This window comes from Passer montanus, unplaced genomic scaffold (genome assembly GCF_014805655.1).
Source record: "Passer montanus isolate IOZ18808 unplaced genomic scaffold, ASM1480565v1 scaffold281, whole genome shotgun sequence".
In the NCBI taxonomy this organism is placed as follows: domain Eukaryota; kingdom Metazoa; phylum Chordata; class Aves; order Passeriformes; family Passeridae; genus Passer; species Passer montanus.
The window spans coordinates 24502-41106 of NW_024367495.1; the positions used below are offsets into that span (position 1 = coordinate 24502).

At 48.0% G+C, this 16605-nt stretch overlaps 1 protein-coding gene across 1 annotated transcript; it reads left to right on the forward strand.

The window, feature by feature from the left end:
• The first annotated feature begins 138 nt into the window (after positions 1-138).
• Positions 139-15663, forward strand: SPATA16 (spermatogenesis associated 16). The gene is made up of 12 exons (XM_039713322.1): positions 139-182; positions 1343-1414; positions 2485-2937; positions 3986-4131; positions 4836-4925; positions 5329-5413; positions 7289-7436; positions 7792-7932; positions 8169-8281; positions 10965-11126; positions 12471-12548; positions 15241-15663. The coding sequence occupies exons 1-12, from the start codon at positions 168-170 to the stop codon at positions 15445-15447; spliced, it is 1710 nt and encodes a 569-aa protein (XP_039569256.1). The 5' UTR covers positions 139-167; the 3' UTR covers positions 15448-15663.
• Positions 15664-16605: the final 942 nt, after the last annotated feature.

Sequence of the window (16605 nt, forward strand, 5' to 3'; positions counted from 1 at the left end):
GGGAGCGGCTGGGCTGGGGCAGCTGGGGTGGGGCAGGGGCAGCTGGACTGGGGGAGGAGCAGCTGGGCTGGGGCAGGGGCAGTTGGGGTGGGGCAGCTGGGCTGGGGCAGGGGCTCTCCAACTGCCCTGGATGTGGAACTGGAGCCCAGCAACTGCCAGAACGGCTGATGGAGCCCTGGCAGGTGAGTGGGGAAGGGGCAGCTCCCCCTGTGCCGGGCCCAGAGGGGGCCTGGGGGGGCTTGGGCTGTCCCGTGGGGAATGGTTCCCTTTGGGAACACCAGGGCATTCCCGAGGGGCTGCTCTGGAGCTGGCAGCAGCTTTGGTGCTGGCCCTAGGGCTGCTGGCCATGCCAGGGAGCAGGGAGTGGCCATGCCAGGGAGCAGGGAGTGGCCATGCCAGGGAACTGGGGCTGCTGGCCATACCAGAAACTTGGGCTGCTGGCCATGCCAGGGAACTGGGGCTGCTGGCCACGCCAGGGAACTGGGGCTGCTGGCCATGCCAGGGAGCAGGGAGTGGCCATGCCAGGGAACTGGGGCTGCTGGCCATGCCAGGGAGCAGGGGCTGCTGGCCATGCCAGGGAACTGGGGCTGCTGGCCATGCCAGGGAGCAGCCATGCCAGGTCACACCCACATTTCCTATCACTGTGGGCACTAAGGAGGGAGCAGCTTTTCCTTGCATTCCCAGCACCCCAGTTTACAGCCCAGCCCCAGCACTGCCCAGACACTGCCATCGGTGTCTCCCAGTCCCCTCCCAGATGATTCCTTGTGGCCCAGAGGAGCCCACAGGAGGGATCAGAGGATGCTGGGGGAGCTGGAACATTTCTGATATGCTGAGAGAAGTGGGACCCCTCTGCCTGAAGAAGGCTCGGGAGAAACCTTAGAGCTTCTTCCAGCCCCTGAAGGGACTCAGGGAGAGCTGGGGAGGGACTTTGGACAAGGACCTGCAGGGACAGCACAAGGGGAATGGCTTCCAGCTGACAAAGGGCAGGGTTCAACTGGATCTTGGGAAGAAATTCCTCCCTGGAGGAGGAGGAATGGTGAGGAGGGTGGAGAGGCTCTGGCACAGGTTGCCCACAGCAAAGAGAGTTGTCCTGGAAGTGTTCAAGGCCCGGTGGAATGGGGCTCAGAACAACTTCCCTTCTGGTGTTCTCATCAAGTAAGGCCTCTTCCAGCAGGTTCTGTTTGTTCCATTTTCAAAGGCCAGGACTGAAAGGATTCCCAAGGAGGGGAGGAAAAGCTGAGCATGAATTCCTGAGCTGGGATAGGCTGGGAAAACTTTGAGGAGCAATGTCCTCAGGGACAGCCATGCAAACCTGAGTGTGCTCATCCCTGTGTTCTTCCAGGAGCTTGGACTGAGCCAGCAGTTCCCTTCCCAAATGTTTCTTCAACAGGAAGCTTCCTCAAGAGCCCCTGAGGTGAGTCCAGCTGTGCTGAGCTCAGGACCCTTTTGAAATGGGAATTCCCTAAGGGGAAGAGAACTGCAGGAACCCTGCAAGGGAGAAGCTGCTCGGCCATGGCTCTCCTGTGTGTCCCTGAGTGGGGTTCATTTCTCTGTGCCTGACCTCTGGATCCCCATTTTAACCCCAAAAGAGACTTCTTTCTTTTGTTCCATTGGTTTAACAACATCTTTGGTGGCAAACACAAACAAATAGAACAGGAACCTGATCTCTGATGTGTTATTTAATCTCAGTGTAATAATAGTAATACGTGTCCTAAGCACAAGCAAGTTGCTCAGAGTAGAAATAGATTTCATATGTTTAAGCAGATTCTGAAATTGGCTCTACATGAATGAACACCCATTCTTGCTGGGATCAGAAGAGGCACCTCAAATGGTACTTTGGAATAGGACACAACACCTGCCCTCCTCTTAGCAGGATAAAGCACAGAAGGAACATTAGAAATGAAAAGACATTTTTTTTCCCTGACACTTGCATTTTATTTAATTCTGGGTTTTTTTCTTCATCCAGTTTAATTTAATAAGATGTTCCCAACCCATTTATTACAATGTATCCAGTAAAGCCAAAAGAATGGAAGGCAGCTAATTTTAACATATTGCCCCTTTATATCCTCTTGTTTGGTGCTAAAATCCACAGTAAAGCATTGTCAGAAATCACTTCTGGGAACAAAACAAAGCTCTGCTGGGACATTTTGCAAAGGCAAGCCGTGACAAGCACAAGGGGGAATGGCTTTAAGCTGAAAGAGATTTAGATTGGACATGAGGAAGAAACTCGTGGCTGTGAGGATGCTGAGGTCCTGGCACAGAGTGCCCAGAGCAGCTGTGGCTGCCCCTGGATCCCTGGCAGTGCCCAAGGCCAGGCTGGACAGGCTTGGAGCAGCCTGGGATAGCAGAAGTGTCCCTGCCCATGGCAAAGAGCTGGAATGAGATGACCTTTGAGGTCCCTTCCAACCCAAACCATTCTGGGATTCTCTGAAATGACTTTAAATCCCACGATTCTCCCCTCACCTCCCACTCCCTCTCCTGCAGGCTTGGCAGGAGGCAAAAGAACCCAAAGAACGATCCCCGAGCGGCGCAGACAGAGCGAGCTGTAAGCGCAAAGCAGGAAGCCTTGACGATGTGTCCGGGACAAAAGCAGAAGCACCAGCAGCAGACAGTGGCACAGGGACATTCCCGAGCCCTCCGCTTCACATCCCTCTCTCCAGACTCTGGGAAATAGAAGAGGAGTTGATCTGCGCCGATGAGGTGGACACCGAGTTCGAGTCTGGCGAGCCAGTGACGCCTGCAGTGCCACCAGCAAGGCCACCAGCAGGGCCACCAGCAGGGCCACCAGCAGAGGCTCAGGCTCCTGCCCAAGGCCCGGGGGACAGCCGGTGGCACCGTGCTGGCGCGGGGCTGCGGGCAGCCCTGCGGGATGGCAACGCTCGGTGCCGGCAGCGCAATTTCGCGGCGGCCGCCGCCAAGTTCTCCACGGCTCTGGAGGTATGGGGCTAAAGGGCTGTGACCCTACAGCAGGTGTGACCCCTGCACAGCAAAGCCAGGGCTGTGCCTGCACTCCCTGGGGCAGGAATAGTGAGGGGAACCAGGGGCACCAACCTGGAGTGCCTAGGGTTGGAGAGAAATGCTGAGATGTGATTTCGCCTGGAATCTGGAAAGTGGGAGTTGTAAATAAGCCACAGAAGGGGGGAAGTGTTGGACTGAACCAAAGAATGTCAGGTAATTTTGTACCTTTCTCCAAGTTCTTAAGTGTGTTGATGTGTGGAGGAAATTCAAATCCCATAGAGTTAAAAAAATGCTCCTCTCTTTAATCTTAGCTCTATCAGCAACAAATGTCCTTTCAATAACTGAGGAGTTTTCACTCTGCCCCAGCTAATGCTTTCTCTCCACTCTGACTCCAATACCATCAGCCAGGCACTTGAAACTCTCAGAAAGGGACTGCACTTTTTTTTAGCACTGTTCTGCCAAACTTCATTCAAAAGCATTTGTCAAATATTAGGGGTTTCCAGTTCACAGGCAAATATCCTATTCAATTTTTTTTTTCTACAATATTGAAGTAATTTTTTAAGCAATAAATATTATAGCAGTCAGTGAGCAAAATGATAAGTTGTCACACCTTTTAAGTGCTTTTTTGCCCCCTATGTTCTGAAATGAGCTGTGGTAGGAACAGCACCACAGGTCACTTAAGAAGAAAGGAGAACTTGTCTCCTCCTGAGAGGAAAGGCTGGTGAATGGATGTACCAGGAAAATGGATGAGGGAATTCATCCCTGGGATTGCAGACAGACTGACTGGGACATCACAGAACTGTAGGGCTGGTGCTTCTCAGCAGCCTCTAAATCCAACTCTCAGAAACAAAACTCCTAGAACACCCCTGAAAGCCCCTTCTGTCCTCTGTGGTTTTTGTAATGCTGACTTTAGTTAAAGCCAGAGTCTATTAGACCTCAGTTTTCTCCACTGATCAGTCACAAAATGTGTTTCCACGCAGCAAATGGTGTATTCTATTTGCAAATCATGTCTTTGTTTCATGTGCAGCTTTGCAGTAAAGGCTTTGCTCTAGAGGATCCCTTGAAGTCCTCTCCAGATGATATTTCCAGGCTTGTCAGCTGGATCGAGTCAAAGCTTGCCATCTGCTACTTAAAGCTGGGGCAGCCTGGCCTTGCTCTGCATCATTCCCACAGGTAAGAGGAAACGAGGATTGGATTCACTGCTCAGACTGAAATCCAAAATGAAACAAAGACTAGGAATGAATGTTGTGCAGGAAGAATCAGCCAAATAGTGAGAAAAGAGGAAAGCAGACAATGCACCTTACACGTGGAGCTGGTGCTTAGGCTGGACTAATGGCATCTGTTGAAGGGTCTGACACACAGGCCAAGGTTTGCCCATGCTGCACCTGTGCCTTGTACAGAGAATATTTCAAAATATCTCAGGTTCACTTTGTGAGACATTCCAGGTGCACAGTGCTTCCAGGGAGATGGGCCAGACACCTGCTGCTCCTGTTTGGGCAGCTGGGGGCTAACAAGAACTTGTGCTGTGGCAGTTTTGCTTCTGGTACCTACATGCCAAAGGCAAGAGAGAATATTATCCCTGGAGCATTTTTTCTAGAGCAATACACAAAGCCCTAATGAAATTGCATTTAGGATAAAACCACAATAAAATGAACCTTTAAGTAATATTTTTAGTAATGTTTTCTTCATCAGTCACAGCTGGAGAGACAGGGAGAGGGACACAGAGACAGAGAGTTCACCTGACATTTGAGATGTAGCACTGAGTTACAGAGCAGAAGTGCATATGGAGTCTACCTCAGTCACCACTTGATTCTTAGGAGCTTTAGTGGTGTAAGAAATCCCAGCCTAACCTTGTCCACCCCTCTTCTCTCCCCCAGGAGCATCATTCAGAACCCCTCTCACTTCTGCAATCACCTGCGCCAGGCTGCCTGCTTTCGGTGCCTGCACAGATACTCGGAGGCTGCCAGGTACTTCTGCTGCTCGGGCTCCCTCCAGAGAGCTCCTCTGCATCCCTTTCCCTGCAGCTCTCAGCAGTGACACATCCCCAAGAGCCAGGCTTTGCCCAAATCCATGGCAGCTTTGCACTGGCTTTGTGTGTGTGACCTCAGGGGCAGCAGAGCTCCAGTCCTCCCAGCTGCTATAACAATCCCAGTTGTGGCCCTAAATGACATCCAGGGCTGTTTGCTGGCAGGAAGCTCGAGGAGCTAAAAATGCGTCTGCTGATGCTTGTCCAAAGGCTGGACAAGGACGGACAGCTCCGTGTAACCTTTGTTATAAAGCTCACCCGCCCCTCTTTGAACAGGACCTGCTTCCAGCCTGGCCCAGAGCCCTTGTCTGCCTGCCCACTCCTCTCTCTGCCTCTGTCCGCAGGAGCGCCATGGTGGCGCACTGTCTGTACGTGCTGGCCGAGGGCGCGGCGCCGAACACCAGTGACCTGCTGCAGCTCTACTGGCAGGTGACAGCGACGGCTGGGGAGCAGCCTGGAGCGGGCTGGGAGGAGACAGAGCCCAGGAGAGATGGGGGCTCCGGGCGGCTCTTCAAAATGCACTTTATTGTATACAAAATGCACTTTACTGCATACAAAATGCACTTTATTGTATACAAAATGCACTTTATTGTATGCAAAATGCACTTTATTGTATACAAAATGCTGCTTATTGCATACAAAATGAAGTTTATTGTATACAAAATGCAATTTATTATATACAAAATGCACTTTATTGTATACAAAATGCTGCTTATTGCATACAAAGTGCAGTTTATTGCATACAAAATGCACTTTATTGTATACAAAATGCAATTTATGGTATATAAAATGCTGCTTATTGCATACAAAGTGAAGTTTATTGCATACAAAATGCAATTTATTATATACAAAATGCACTTTATTGTATACAAAATGCTGCTTATTGCATACAAAGTGCAGTTTATTGCATACAAAATGCACTTTATTGTATACAAAATGCAATTTATGGTATATAAAATGCTGCTTATTGCATACAAAGTGAAGTTTATTGCATACAAAATGCAATTTATTATATACAAAATGCACTTTATTGTATACAAAATGCAGTTTATTGCATACAAAATGCAATTTATTGTATACAAAATGCTGCTTATTGCATACAAAATGCAGTTTACTGTATACTAAATGCTCCTTATTGTATGCAACCTGCTGTTTATTGTATACAAACTGCAGTTTATCGCATACAAAATGCAGTTTGTTGTACACAAACTGCTGTTTATTGTATACAAAATGCAGTTATTGTATCCAAGTTGTTACAGCAGTCACGGGTCGTGGGTGACAGAGCCTGCACCTACAGCTGTCAGTTCCAGCTGCTGACAAGCCTGAAGACCCTTCAGTTTTGGCTATATTGCACTATGTATTTTTCTTTGCTAAGCATTTGAATACATAACAACCAATCTATCCCTTTACTTTTACCTATAACCTATCATAACTACTGTCATTACCATATTATGGTTAATACTACCCAATCAGATGGGTTAGCATGGTACAGTTTAAGCTTAAAGTTGCTTTTCAGTTTTCTTGCAGTGGAAAATTCTTAGACCTTTTTTCCACTTGCCACATGGACATGTCTTGTTTGCCTGTGCTATCTTTCTGCTTGGTAAAAACACCCTTTTGTTTGTGGTCAGCTTATCCTTTGCTCTAAGTCATAAAACCTCTTTCCATCTCAACATAACCTTTGCCTTCTTTGTTGTCCAGCAAGACTGACTCAGCAAACCTCAATCTACACTTCTATTATTCTTCTATATCAAAACTTGCTTCCATCTCTATTCCTTTATCTTGTTCTACATTCAGAGATCTTTCTGCCAAACACACATATCTGTGAGACTTTCTTGCTGAATTCCATTCTTCCCAGCAGGGAGGGGCCCCCAAGGATGGCTGAGGAACCCCAACTCCTGGCCCGGCACAGGGCCACTCCCGAGGGACACACTCTGTGCCTGAGAGTGTTGTCCCACAGCTCCTGGAGCTCTGTCAGGCCTGGAGCTGTGACCACTTCCCCAGGGAGCCTGTTCCAGTGCCTGACCACCCTCTGGGGGAAGAGCCTGTCCCCATATCCAACCCAAACCTCCCCTGACACAACAGCTCTGGATACGGCTGATGAAGGCATTTTTTCATAAGTCTCCCTGATGTGACTTTCAGAGTCACTTTTTCCCTCCATCTGAAAGAGTTTCTCCTGTCCCTGTTTCCTCCTTGAAGATGGAGGTTCATGGAGTATCCTTCCAAACCACTGAGTTGTTTTGTTTGGGTTTTTCTAACTAGCCTCTACCCAACATTAAATTTGTCATTTCTCTGCCCCTTTTTTAGGCTATGACTCAAGAAGCCCTCAGTGGAGAAGTCTCTTTTTCTGCTCTGTACACACCTTTTGAGAAAGAGGACAAGGCTGACAAGATCAAGGAGGCCAACAAAACCTTTGCAGAGAAGCATCCAGATTATGTGCAGCACATATTTACAGGTAACAGCAGGTTTCAGCTGCCCTTAAACACCGTGGACTGTGTTTGTGCAGCTGAATTCCAAAGAGTTGGAGAGAGTTGCAGAGTTTGAGCTGCTTAGCCTTCAGACACTTCCACCACTGTGGGGAATTGGGCAGAATATGCTTTATCTCAGGCATCAGTGAAATTTAAGCTGTTGATGCAAAAGACTGCAGAGCCCCAAGATTCAAACCCCAGTGAGGGCTGGATGTGTTGGTTTTGTCATCTGAGTTTTGGGAAGGTTTCTGGAGACTTCTCGTATTTTTCTCCCAAAAAGTAACTTCTCTTACAGCTGAAAAGAAATATGACAGTGGAAATTATTTTCCTTTCCCTGTGCAGATCCTCATGGAATTCACCTGTTGCCAGAGAAGGCTGAATCTCATCCTGGCCAGCAGTACTTACTGACTCTGGGCTTCAGGAACAAAGAGATTGGAAAAACTGTGGAGAAGTTGGTAACCCAAAAACTGCCAGTCTTTCCAGGTGTGCTAAGTTGCTCAAGGATTGGCCTGGCTCGGGGGTGACCCCCACCATCCTTACTAAATGAGGGGGTGAGGGGTGTCTTGGACCCATTTCCAGCCCTGACGGCCCAGGCAGATCTTCCCATCCTCTTCACTCCTTCTCCAGGTCACCCAACATCCTGCCAGATCCCCTAAAATGGATCTGAAAATGGAGATTAATAAACACAGCCTCTGTGATTCTGTGATTTCACCTCCTAGGCCAGAAAATAACTTTCAGTCCCAGCACGGAGGAAGAAGCAGAAACATTTTGGCAGAACACTGGGCAAAGGATCATGGCAGCCATGGCTTTTATAGGAAGCTCCAAGATAAAGGTGAGTATCCCATTCCCTTTTCTGGTATGTGGTGTGTGGGAAGAACATGTGCTTTTGGGGGTAACTCCTGCTGCACCTGCTCCTGCAGTGTCCAGAAATGCTCCGTGAATGGCATTAGGAACAGAGGTCTGGTGGGTTCAGACTCTTTTAAAAACCAGTCCTAATGACTTAACAGTGACCACAGCTTCTTGAAAGTCCCTCTGCATGCAATTTCCTCCCATCTTTATTGCCTCTGATATCATACCCCTACTGCACACAACCACCAACACAGTTCCCTCACTCTTATTTCATACCCACAGTAGACTGCACCTCCCACCCCGAGCTCCATCAGGAGTCATCACTGCTCCTTGAAGCATTTCTAGTGACTGAGATCCAGATCCCTACAGAGTGAAGGTGTGAAGCACCTTCTGATGTGGCAGATGATGGTGGTTACCCTCTGCTCCACCCCTTCTGCCATAATGGGTTCAGCTTTTAGCACTGGGGCTGACAATTACCACAAGGGTCAACAACCAAATGTACACGTAGACGAGACTGTTTCCATGCAATTCTTCAATTATTCTGCTGAGCAAAGAAACATGAGCTAGTGATCTGGGGAAGCTCAGACTCCTTTCCTTGTAGCAGCAGTGAGCATGGAGCTTGTGTGCAGGGCTTGGCCAAAAGCATCCACACTGGCCTGAGGGAAGTGGAGTGGATGGAGGGCAGGCAGCCCTGAGGAAACACAGCTGCTTCTTTGTAGTACTTTCCTGAAGCCTTTTCCTCTTGGCTCTGGATGACCAAAAGCCCCAGATGTGCAGAGTAGTGCAAATGGCAGCTCTGGGAAAGGGGAGGATCTATTGCTGCTGGGGGCATTCCTCTCAAAGCTACAACTACAAACAGAGTCTGGGCTGGATACTGGCAACACAATAAAATCCTGGTCTTTCTGAAAGTCCCAGAAAAACTGCCATTTAAAAAATTTTTTGATCCCCCCAATTCTCTCTTTGCTTTTGGAGGTGAGATTCCTCTATTGCAACTACTGCGTTCTCAAAAGAGTAACAGGAAAAGAAAAAACTTGGAAATCAGTCAGGTTTTGCACTCCCCATGACTCCCCTCTTCTGTAAATTAATTTGGAGAAACAGGACCACACAGTTCAAGCAGAGATAAGCAGAGAGGTCTTGTTTTCAGGGCACAGGGAAAAGAAACTCATCCTGTCAGAGATGAGAGCAGAGTGCTGCTACAGTCCCCACTGTAGGAATTTACAGGGTTCCCACACAGCAGTATTTTCTATCAGCTTTACACCTCCCCTCTGACATTCAAATATTCTTGCTGAAACCTAAGTGCACTCCCAGAAAACCCAGGTGAAACCCCAGCACCAGGTAAGGCAGCAGCCAAGTGACCTTTTCTCCAAGGGGGCTGGCACAGCAGCCCCATGGCTTAGGCCAGGGCTTCCCTGGTGCCACCTCCAGAGCAGCAAGGACAGGGAACTGGGCTGAACTGGGGGCCTGTGGGCTCATATCCAGCCCCAGGGATCGCTGTGAGAGCTGCCACAGAGAGGAGGAAAGCCCCAGGAGAGAAAAGAGAGTCACTGGATTGGAAAAAACAGCTGCCAGGTCCATGTCCATTGTCAGGGGAAACATATTCCCTTTCCCTTCAGTTTTCAGAGCATTCAGTGATCCCAGCAAGATGGAACCTCTGACCCAAGGAGCAGAGGGCAGTGCCAGTTCTGCCTGGGAACAGAGATGGGCACAGAGCCAGAGGTGCTCTGCTGCTGGGGACTGACCTCTCTTTATGGCCCTGACAGAGACTGGGCCACTTTTGTTTCTTTTAAAGTATTCCACAACTGTCTTCAAGCTGCAAACATGATTCCATCTTATTTCCATCACACGTAAGCTAAATTAAAAATGGCCAAACTTCAGCTACAGACTCAAGCCTTACAAGCTACTTGGAGAGGAAAAAAAATATCTTTGGGGTTTAACAGAACAAACATTTCTTTCTGCTGCTCTCTTCCTCATTTGAAGATGCAAACGTGTAATCCAGCTTCTTGTTCTGCCCAGGCTGGTTTTGACCAAACCAGCTCAGTGCTAAACCTAAGCTGATCAGACCATGGCAACACTTCAGAGAAGTCAATTCTGCCCACTTTGTTTTGCAACCACCCAGCCTGAAGTTCATGACATCATTTATACACACATGGCTCTGGCTAAGCTGGAACATGCTTTATGTGTGCCCTGTTCCTGGCTGCCTGGTGGCCAGAGACCACCCCTGCAGGCTTCAGTTCCTCCAGGCTCTGTCTTTCAAACCATGGGCTGCCCTGTCTGCACCCAAACCCTGATCTGATGTGCTGCATGCTTTCCTCAGCCTCTCCCCTGAGACTGGAAAAGCCAATCAGGAAAGTCAGGAGATGTTCAGGAGGGGCTGATGGAAATGCAAATTCCAAAGGAAAAAACTGTTTATCTTTGTTATCTGCTGTCTCCCCTTCCCATCTATCATGTAATCTTTATTTTCCTAGTCCTTCTGGAGAGCTCGTGGCAAGAAATTCTTCTTGTTGCCTCTCTGAAGCCTGTCCCAGCAGCAGGGCCCAAAAGGTGCTGGCTGGCACAGAGCAGGAGCAGCACGAACACCGAGGAGAAGCCTGGAGGCACAGCACTGCGAGGACCAGGGTGTTCCCTGTGCCTCTCCTCTCACCTCCTCTCTTTCTCTGGGCCCACAGGATGAGCGTGGCCCCTGTGCACGGGCCATTGAGCAGTTCCACCACGCCAGCCTGCTCAGCCACCTGCACAGAGGGGAGGAACAGACCCAGATGATGGCCCAGGCGATGGCTGAGCTGGCCACTGTTCCCTACCTGCAGAGAGTCTCTCAGGATGACAAGCTGGTAGGTTTTGATTTCCAACACTTGTTTTTGCCTCTGCAGGCTGAGAGACAGAACAGGAAGGGCCAGGGCAGAGTTCTGTACTTCCCACCTTTGTGGGAAATGGATTTGTAGAGAATTCTAGAAGGTTTACATAGAAAAAAACAAAATAAAGGTTTTTAAAATGCCTCTCAGTTACCCCATCTCTGGGTCAGAAAAGAGTTTAATCCAATACACCCTGGAAGTCCTTTGTCCAAGGTAGGGACCTAAAAGAGTTCTCAAATCTTCCTTCAGTGCTTTGACAGAGGAGGAGCTGATCACCTACAAGGGTCACTGACAGATCCACCAGGACTCACCTGTCAGTACTTATTGAAAATCCCTTCTCTGCTCCCAAAACCTCCCCAAATCAGTCCGGAAAAATTATTGCAATGATTCAGCTCTTGCTGCCTTGACACCTCTGACCTCAGAAGGCACCTGCAGCAAAACAGCCTGAATCAGGGTATAGCTGAGAAGGAGGGGGAAAGGAGGGAAAACTGATTTTCTGTGCTGGGTCTCAGCACCAAATGCTCCCTGTCTCAGAACAAACCTGCCTGCCTGCTCCTGGTAACTTGTCAGGCTTGCTGCAGAGGTGCCCCACGTCGGTGGAGAATCCCTGGGGCTGTTGAGAAGCACGGGCTGGGCCCTTGGCTGAGCCAGCCCAGCTCCAGCAGGGGCCAGCACTGGGATGAGTGCTGCAGCCACCAAAGTGGAACCCAAGGGGGTTGGGGGAAAAGAGGAGGGGGAAACATCTCCTCCTTGCTGTTCATCAGTGGACAGATGGTGTGTCTCCTCCCCTAAAGGGACACCTTTGGGTGTGCCCTGTGCCTTGAGCACACCCCAGGAATGCTGATACCTATAGTGCTAGTAGATCTTAATTCCTTGTGTAAAATGCTTGTGAAGAGACTCCAAAAGCTTCTGTCTGCATTCCCTTTAACTTAACCCAACATTTTGGAAGGGAATTGTTTAGAGTGCAGCAATAGCACAGATCTCAAGTACCAGTTTTCCCCAGTTTGTTCCTAAACATTGATGCTAAGGGCAGCACACCCTGGACCCAATCCTTGCCTCTCTGTCTCTGAATTAGGAGTATCTGAACTATTTTCCAGGGGTTGGGAAGGGTGCAGGGTGCCAGGACTGCCCTGGAAGGGGACTACAGTATTTTAGATCCACAAGAATGCAAGGACTGAAGCAAAGATGAGTTGGCTGTGCTCACTGTGTGCAAGAGGAGTCATAAAATCAGTGCAAGGATTTGAATTAGGGTTTAATTTGTGTATTCGGAGGAATGATTTCCCAGTGAATTCCACACTGACTGATTGTATCTTGGTGCCACAGCTGCAGTCACTGATGGCAGATGCCATGGACATCCTCGCAGGAAGAAAGGGAGAGCGCGTGTGGACCAAAATACAGAAGGTAACAGCCTGCAGCAAAGGGCAGGAGAGCAGCTTGCTCCTTGGGCAGGAAACATCCTTGAGTCTGGTCTGTTCAAATGGCAGAAAAGAGAGGAGTGCCAAGTGAAGCCTGACCCCATGCCTTGGCCTCTGCCCGTGCTCAGGAGCAGCCCAGGAAGGGTTCTGTGGTTTGCCTGGGCGCCTGTGAGGGTCTGGCTGCATCCCTGCTGTGCAAGCAGCACTGCAGCTGATCTGCTGCACCAGGAACAGTGCGGTGATGGCAGCAGCTGATGTGCCAGGGCAGCTCTTCCTGGGGGGCTGGAGCCCACACCTATTCTATAAATATGGAAAGCACAGGCAGAGCACGGCAAAGCAGAGCTCCAGGCAGGAACATCATTCCTCTGCTGCTGCCTGCTGGCATCCCCAGCAGCACAGACACTGCTGGGTGGTCCTGAAGAGCTGCTGTAAATCCTGCTGCTGCTCTGGTTTGTGCTGGAACCCAGGGCACAGGGAATATTTCTCTGCCTGTCCTGAGAAGTCCTGATCCTCTCGAGAACACTGCTTTTAACATTTGTCCATGGAGAAAGCTTCCAGGACTTTGGGATGAATTGGAATCTACGAGTGTGTGAAATAGATAGTAGTATATTTATCACAGGGTGAAAAACTTAAGAGTTTTAGGTTTTTAGTATGGAGGAAGATAGAAGACAAGATGGAGGATTCTGGGCGTTGTCTGAACTCCTTCTTGTTCTTCATCTCCTCCATTTTCTGCTGTGTTGGGAGCACAGGGTGATTGGTTACAAAGAACTGCAATACAGATGTTGTGTGAACAAAAAAATTAATTAGTTATTAGTAAAAAAGTAGAAAGAAAGTACTTTCTAGGAGTTAATTGGACAGAACAGTTTTAAAAGACCTTAAATCAGTGTGTCTTGTGACTTTTGGTGCCTTCTCTTTGCGTGCTAAGTCTGAGATGTAGGCTGTATACCAAACTTTTGATGAGAGAAAAATAAACAACAACCTAAAGACCAAAAAAACCCCAAAGTCCCATCCCACAGAATGGTTTAGGTGTCTCCCCATCAAGGGGATCCATGAAGGCAGTTTCCAGACTGGTGCCCTGTGGAAGGATCAAACTCATGACCTTCAGATTATGAGACTGACTCACTAAAAGCCTCACTTCACATCCCACCCAGCACCTGGCACTCATTTTCCTGCCTCTTTCTGCCATTTGTGCTCACGCAGACACCAGCACTACCCCCAAAACAGAACAGGCACTTTTAATGGCAGAGGAAAGTCGTGCAGACACTTTCATTTGGTCTCTGGCTGAAGAGTCCTGCAGGCTCTGTGGCTGTGGTTAACAGGGCCAAGCCCTGCACTGGACCCCTGCCCTATGGGACCACCTTCCCCACATGCTTTTGGCCAGTCCATGATTTCCCAGGCTTTTATTTCAACTTCTCCAAAACCAGGCTGCCACCAGGAGCCCTCTCTCTAATCCTCTGCATGTTTCTACACCAAGCCCATCACAGCAGAGCCAAGCCACGAGGCTCTCTGGAGAGCCCCAAGCTCCCCGTGCTCCTGTGGCAGTGGATCTCCTGGCAGCACAGGAACCAAAGCCAGGCATGAGTGCCCACTGAGCTTCACCAGCACTGCACAAAACTCTTGCCCACGGCATCACACACGGTGCCACATGTAGCCCATGCCCTGACCAGGTGCCCCATGCCAGCTCCATGGGCAGGAGGAGGAGAAGGCAAAGCTTCTCTCCCCTAATCTTTGTGCCCTTGGCACCCCAGGGCAGCAGATGGAACTGTGCATAAACTTTCCTGCTTGGCTCTCAAAACCACCCTCCCACTGACCCAAAAACACCAACCCAGAAACACCAACGCAAAACCACCCCCCCACACTGACCCAAAGCAGGGGCAGAGCTCGTGGCATGGCTCCAGTCCAAGGCCAGGGCTGAGGAGCACCTCAGGGACAGGTCAGGGTCAACAAAAGAGGAAGCCACGCTTGGATTAATTCCCAGTCCTTTCTGGGGAAGAAGTTTTGCAGCAACTTCTGTGAGCCAGACAGGAGTTTGATGGGAGGATCCATGTTTACCCCTGAAAGAATTTCCTACCAAGGTTGTTGACATAGAAACCAAGGAAGAAGAAGGATAAATAAGGGAAACCTGCAACTCTCTATTCCAATAAGCAGTTTGTTTGTCTCTTCTGACTATGAGTAAAGTGTAAACTTGGGAGTTTTTTAAGAATGTATAAAAAGCATGCATGCTAGAATAAAAACTGGGTTTCAAGCCTTCTGAAAATGGAGTGGGTTGTTTTGTATTGTCTCCATCTCAGCTATGACACCTTTCCTCTGTGCTGTGCTTGAAGAAGCCATGCTCCACCCAATGTCAGCACAGCAAAGCAGGATTTATTTTTTCAATTATTTCAGCTTAAACTGCAATGGGCAGATGGATTCTTTAGATCCTCTCACGATGCATGGTCTGCATCTTGAGCAGAGCTCTGTTCCACAGCAACAAAGGAATTGAATCCAAACAGAAATGGAGAAAACAAAAATAATGATGAAGTCAGGCGCCATGGCTGTAACCAGCTGGCCGAGCGAAGCCTCGGTGTATTTTTGTTTCTAATGATTATCAGTTTGGAATTAAACTGACTGCAGCAGCTTTTAAAGTTTTTATGCAGGCAAATGGACCTGCTTGTGACAGCATTTCTTTCTAACTGCAGGTGGCACTAATTGAAGAGTTCCTGAGGGAAGGAGAAGAGCATTACCTAAGGACCTCACATGTGCAAATACCTGGAATGGAAAACATCAACTGGACTCCAAGGCAACAGAAATATCTGAGACTGGAAAATACAAACATGTTCATTCCCAACCCACGAAGCCTGGCCACAGGGCCAAAAAAGAGATGCATAGTTTTTGCAAAAAGTTGATTTTGTAGGTGTTTTGTAGCTATTGATATCAGTTTGATAGATGTTCATCTTATTTTGCATTGTATTAACTTGAAGTTACATTAATTTAATTTTAAATTGTAGTCAATTATATGTAACTGTGTAAATTTAACTTGTACTAGTTTAAGTGTAAGTGGTATTAAGTAGTATTTATTTGCATTAACTTTAAGTTGTATGAGTTTATATTTAGATTGCATTCATTTGTATTTATTTGTAGTAATTTGTACCAAAATTGTATTAATTTCAACTTGTATTAAACTGTATTTGGTTGTATAAACTTAAGTTGTATTACTTTAAATGCTATTGAACAATATTTACTTGCATTAACTTTAGGTTGTAGGAATTTAAAATACGTATAATATATATGTATAAATTCTATTAAATTTTATTTAATTGCATAAAACTAAGTTGTATCACTTTAAATTTAAATAATGTTAAATACTATTTACTTGCATTAACTTTAAGTTATATGAAATAAGGCTTAGATTGCATTAACTCTATTATATTAATTTTAAGTTGTATGAATTTCAATTTAATTTGTATTTAATGTTGTAAACTTCTAAAGCTGTATTTGTTTAAATGTCAGTTGTAGTAAATGGTACTTAATGGTATAAAATGTGAGTTGTATAAATTTCAAGTTACATTTTATTAAATTGTCTTAAATTTTACTACGCTTTTAAATTTTACTACATATTTAATGTAACATTGCCAGCAGCACTGGCCCTATGCTCTGGGCATGTCCTGTGTCCAAACTGTGTCACATCCTCCTGCCCATCCTGCTAGATGTCCTCCTGGCCATCCGGCTGCCCCTCCTCCTGGATGTCCTACTGTCCATCCTCCTGGCCACCCTGCTGGATGTCCTGCTGGCCATTCTCCTGCCCATCCTGCTGCCCAATTCTCCTGGCCATCCTGCTGCCCATCCTCCTGGCCATCCTGCTGCCCCTCCTCCTGGATGTCCTACTGTCCATCCTCCTGGCCATCCTGCTGGATGTCCTGCTGGCCATTCTCCTGCCCATCCTGCTGCCCAATTCTCCTGGCCATCCTGCTGCCCATCCTCCTGTCCATCCTGCGGCCCATCCTCCTGGCCATCCTGCTGCCCATCCTCCTGGCCATCCTGCTGCCCATTCTCCTGGATGTCCT

Bases quoted from the DNA above. Each gene is read 5' to 3' on its own strand.
- SPATA16 (XM_039713322.1), top strand. The intron at 1,415-2,484 runs GTGAGTCCAGCT...CCTCTCCTGCAG, and splicing joins CTTCCTCAAGAGCCCCTGAG to GCTTGGCAGGAGGCAAAAGA. The intron at 2,938-3,985 runs GTATGGGGCTAA...TTTCATGTGCAG, and splicing joins AGTTCTCCACGGCTCTGGAG to CTTTGCAGTAAAGGCTTTGC.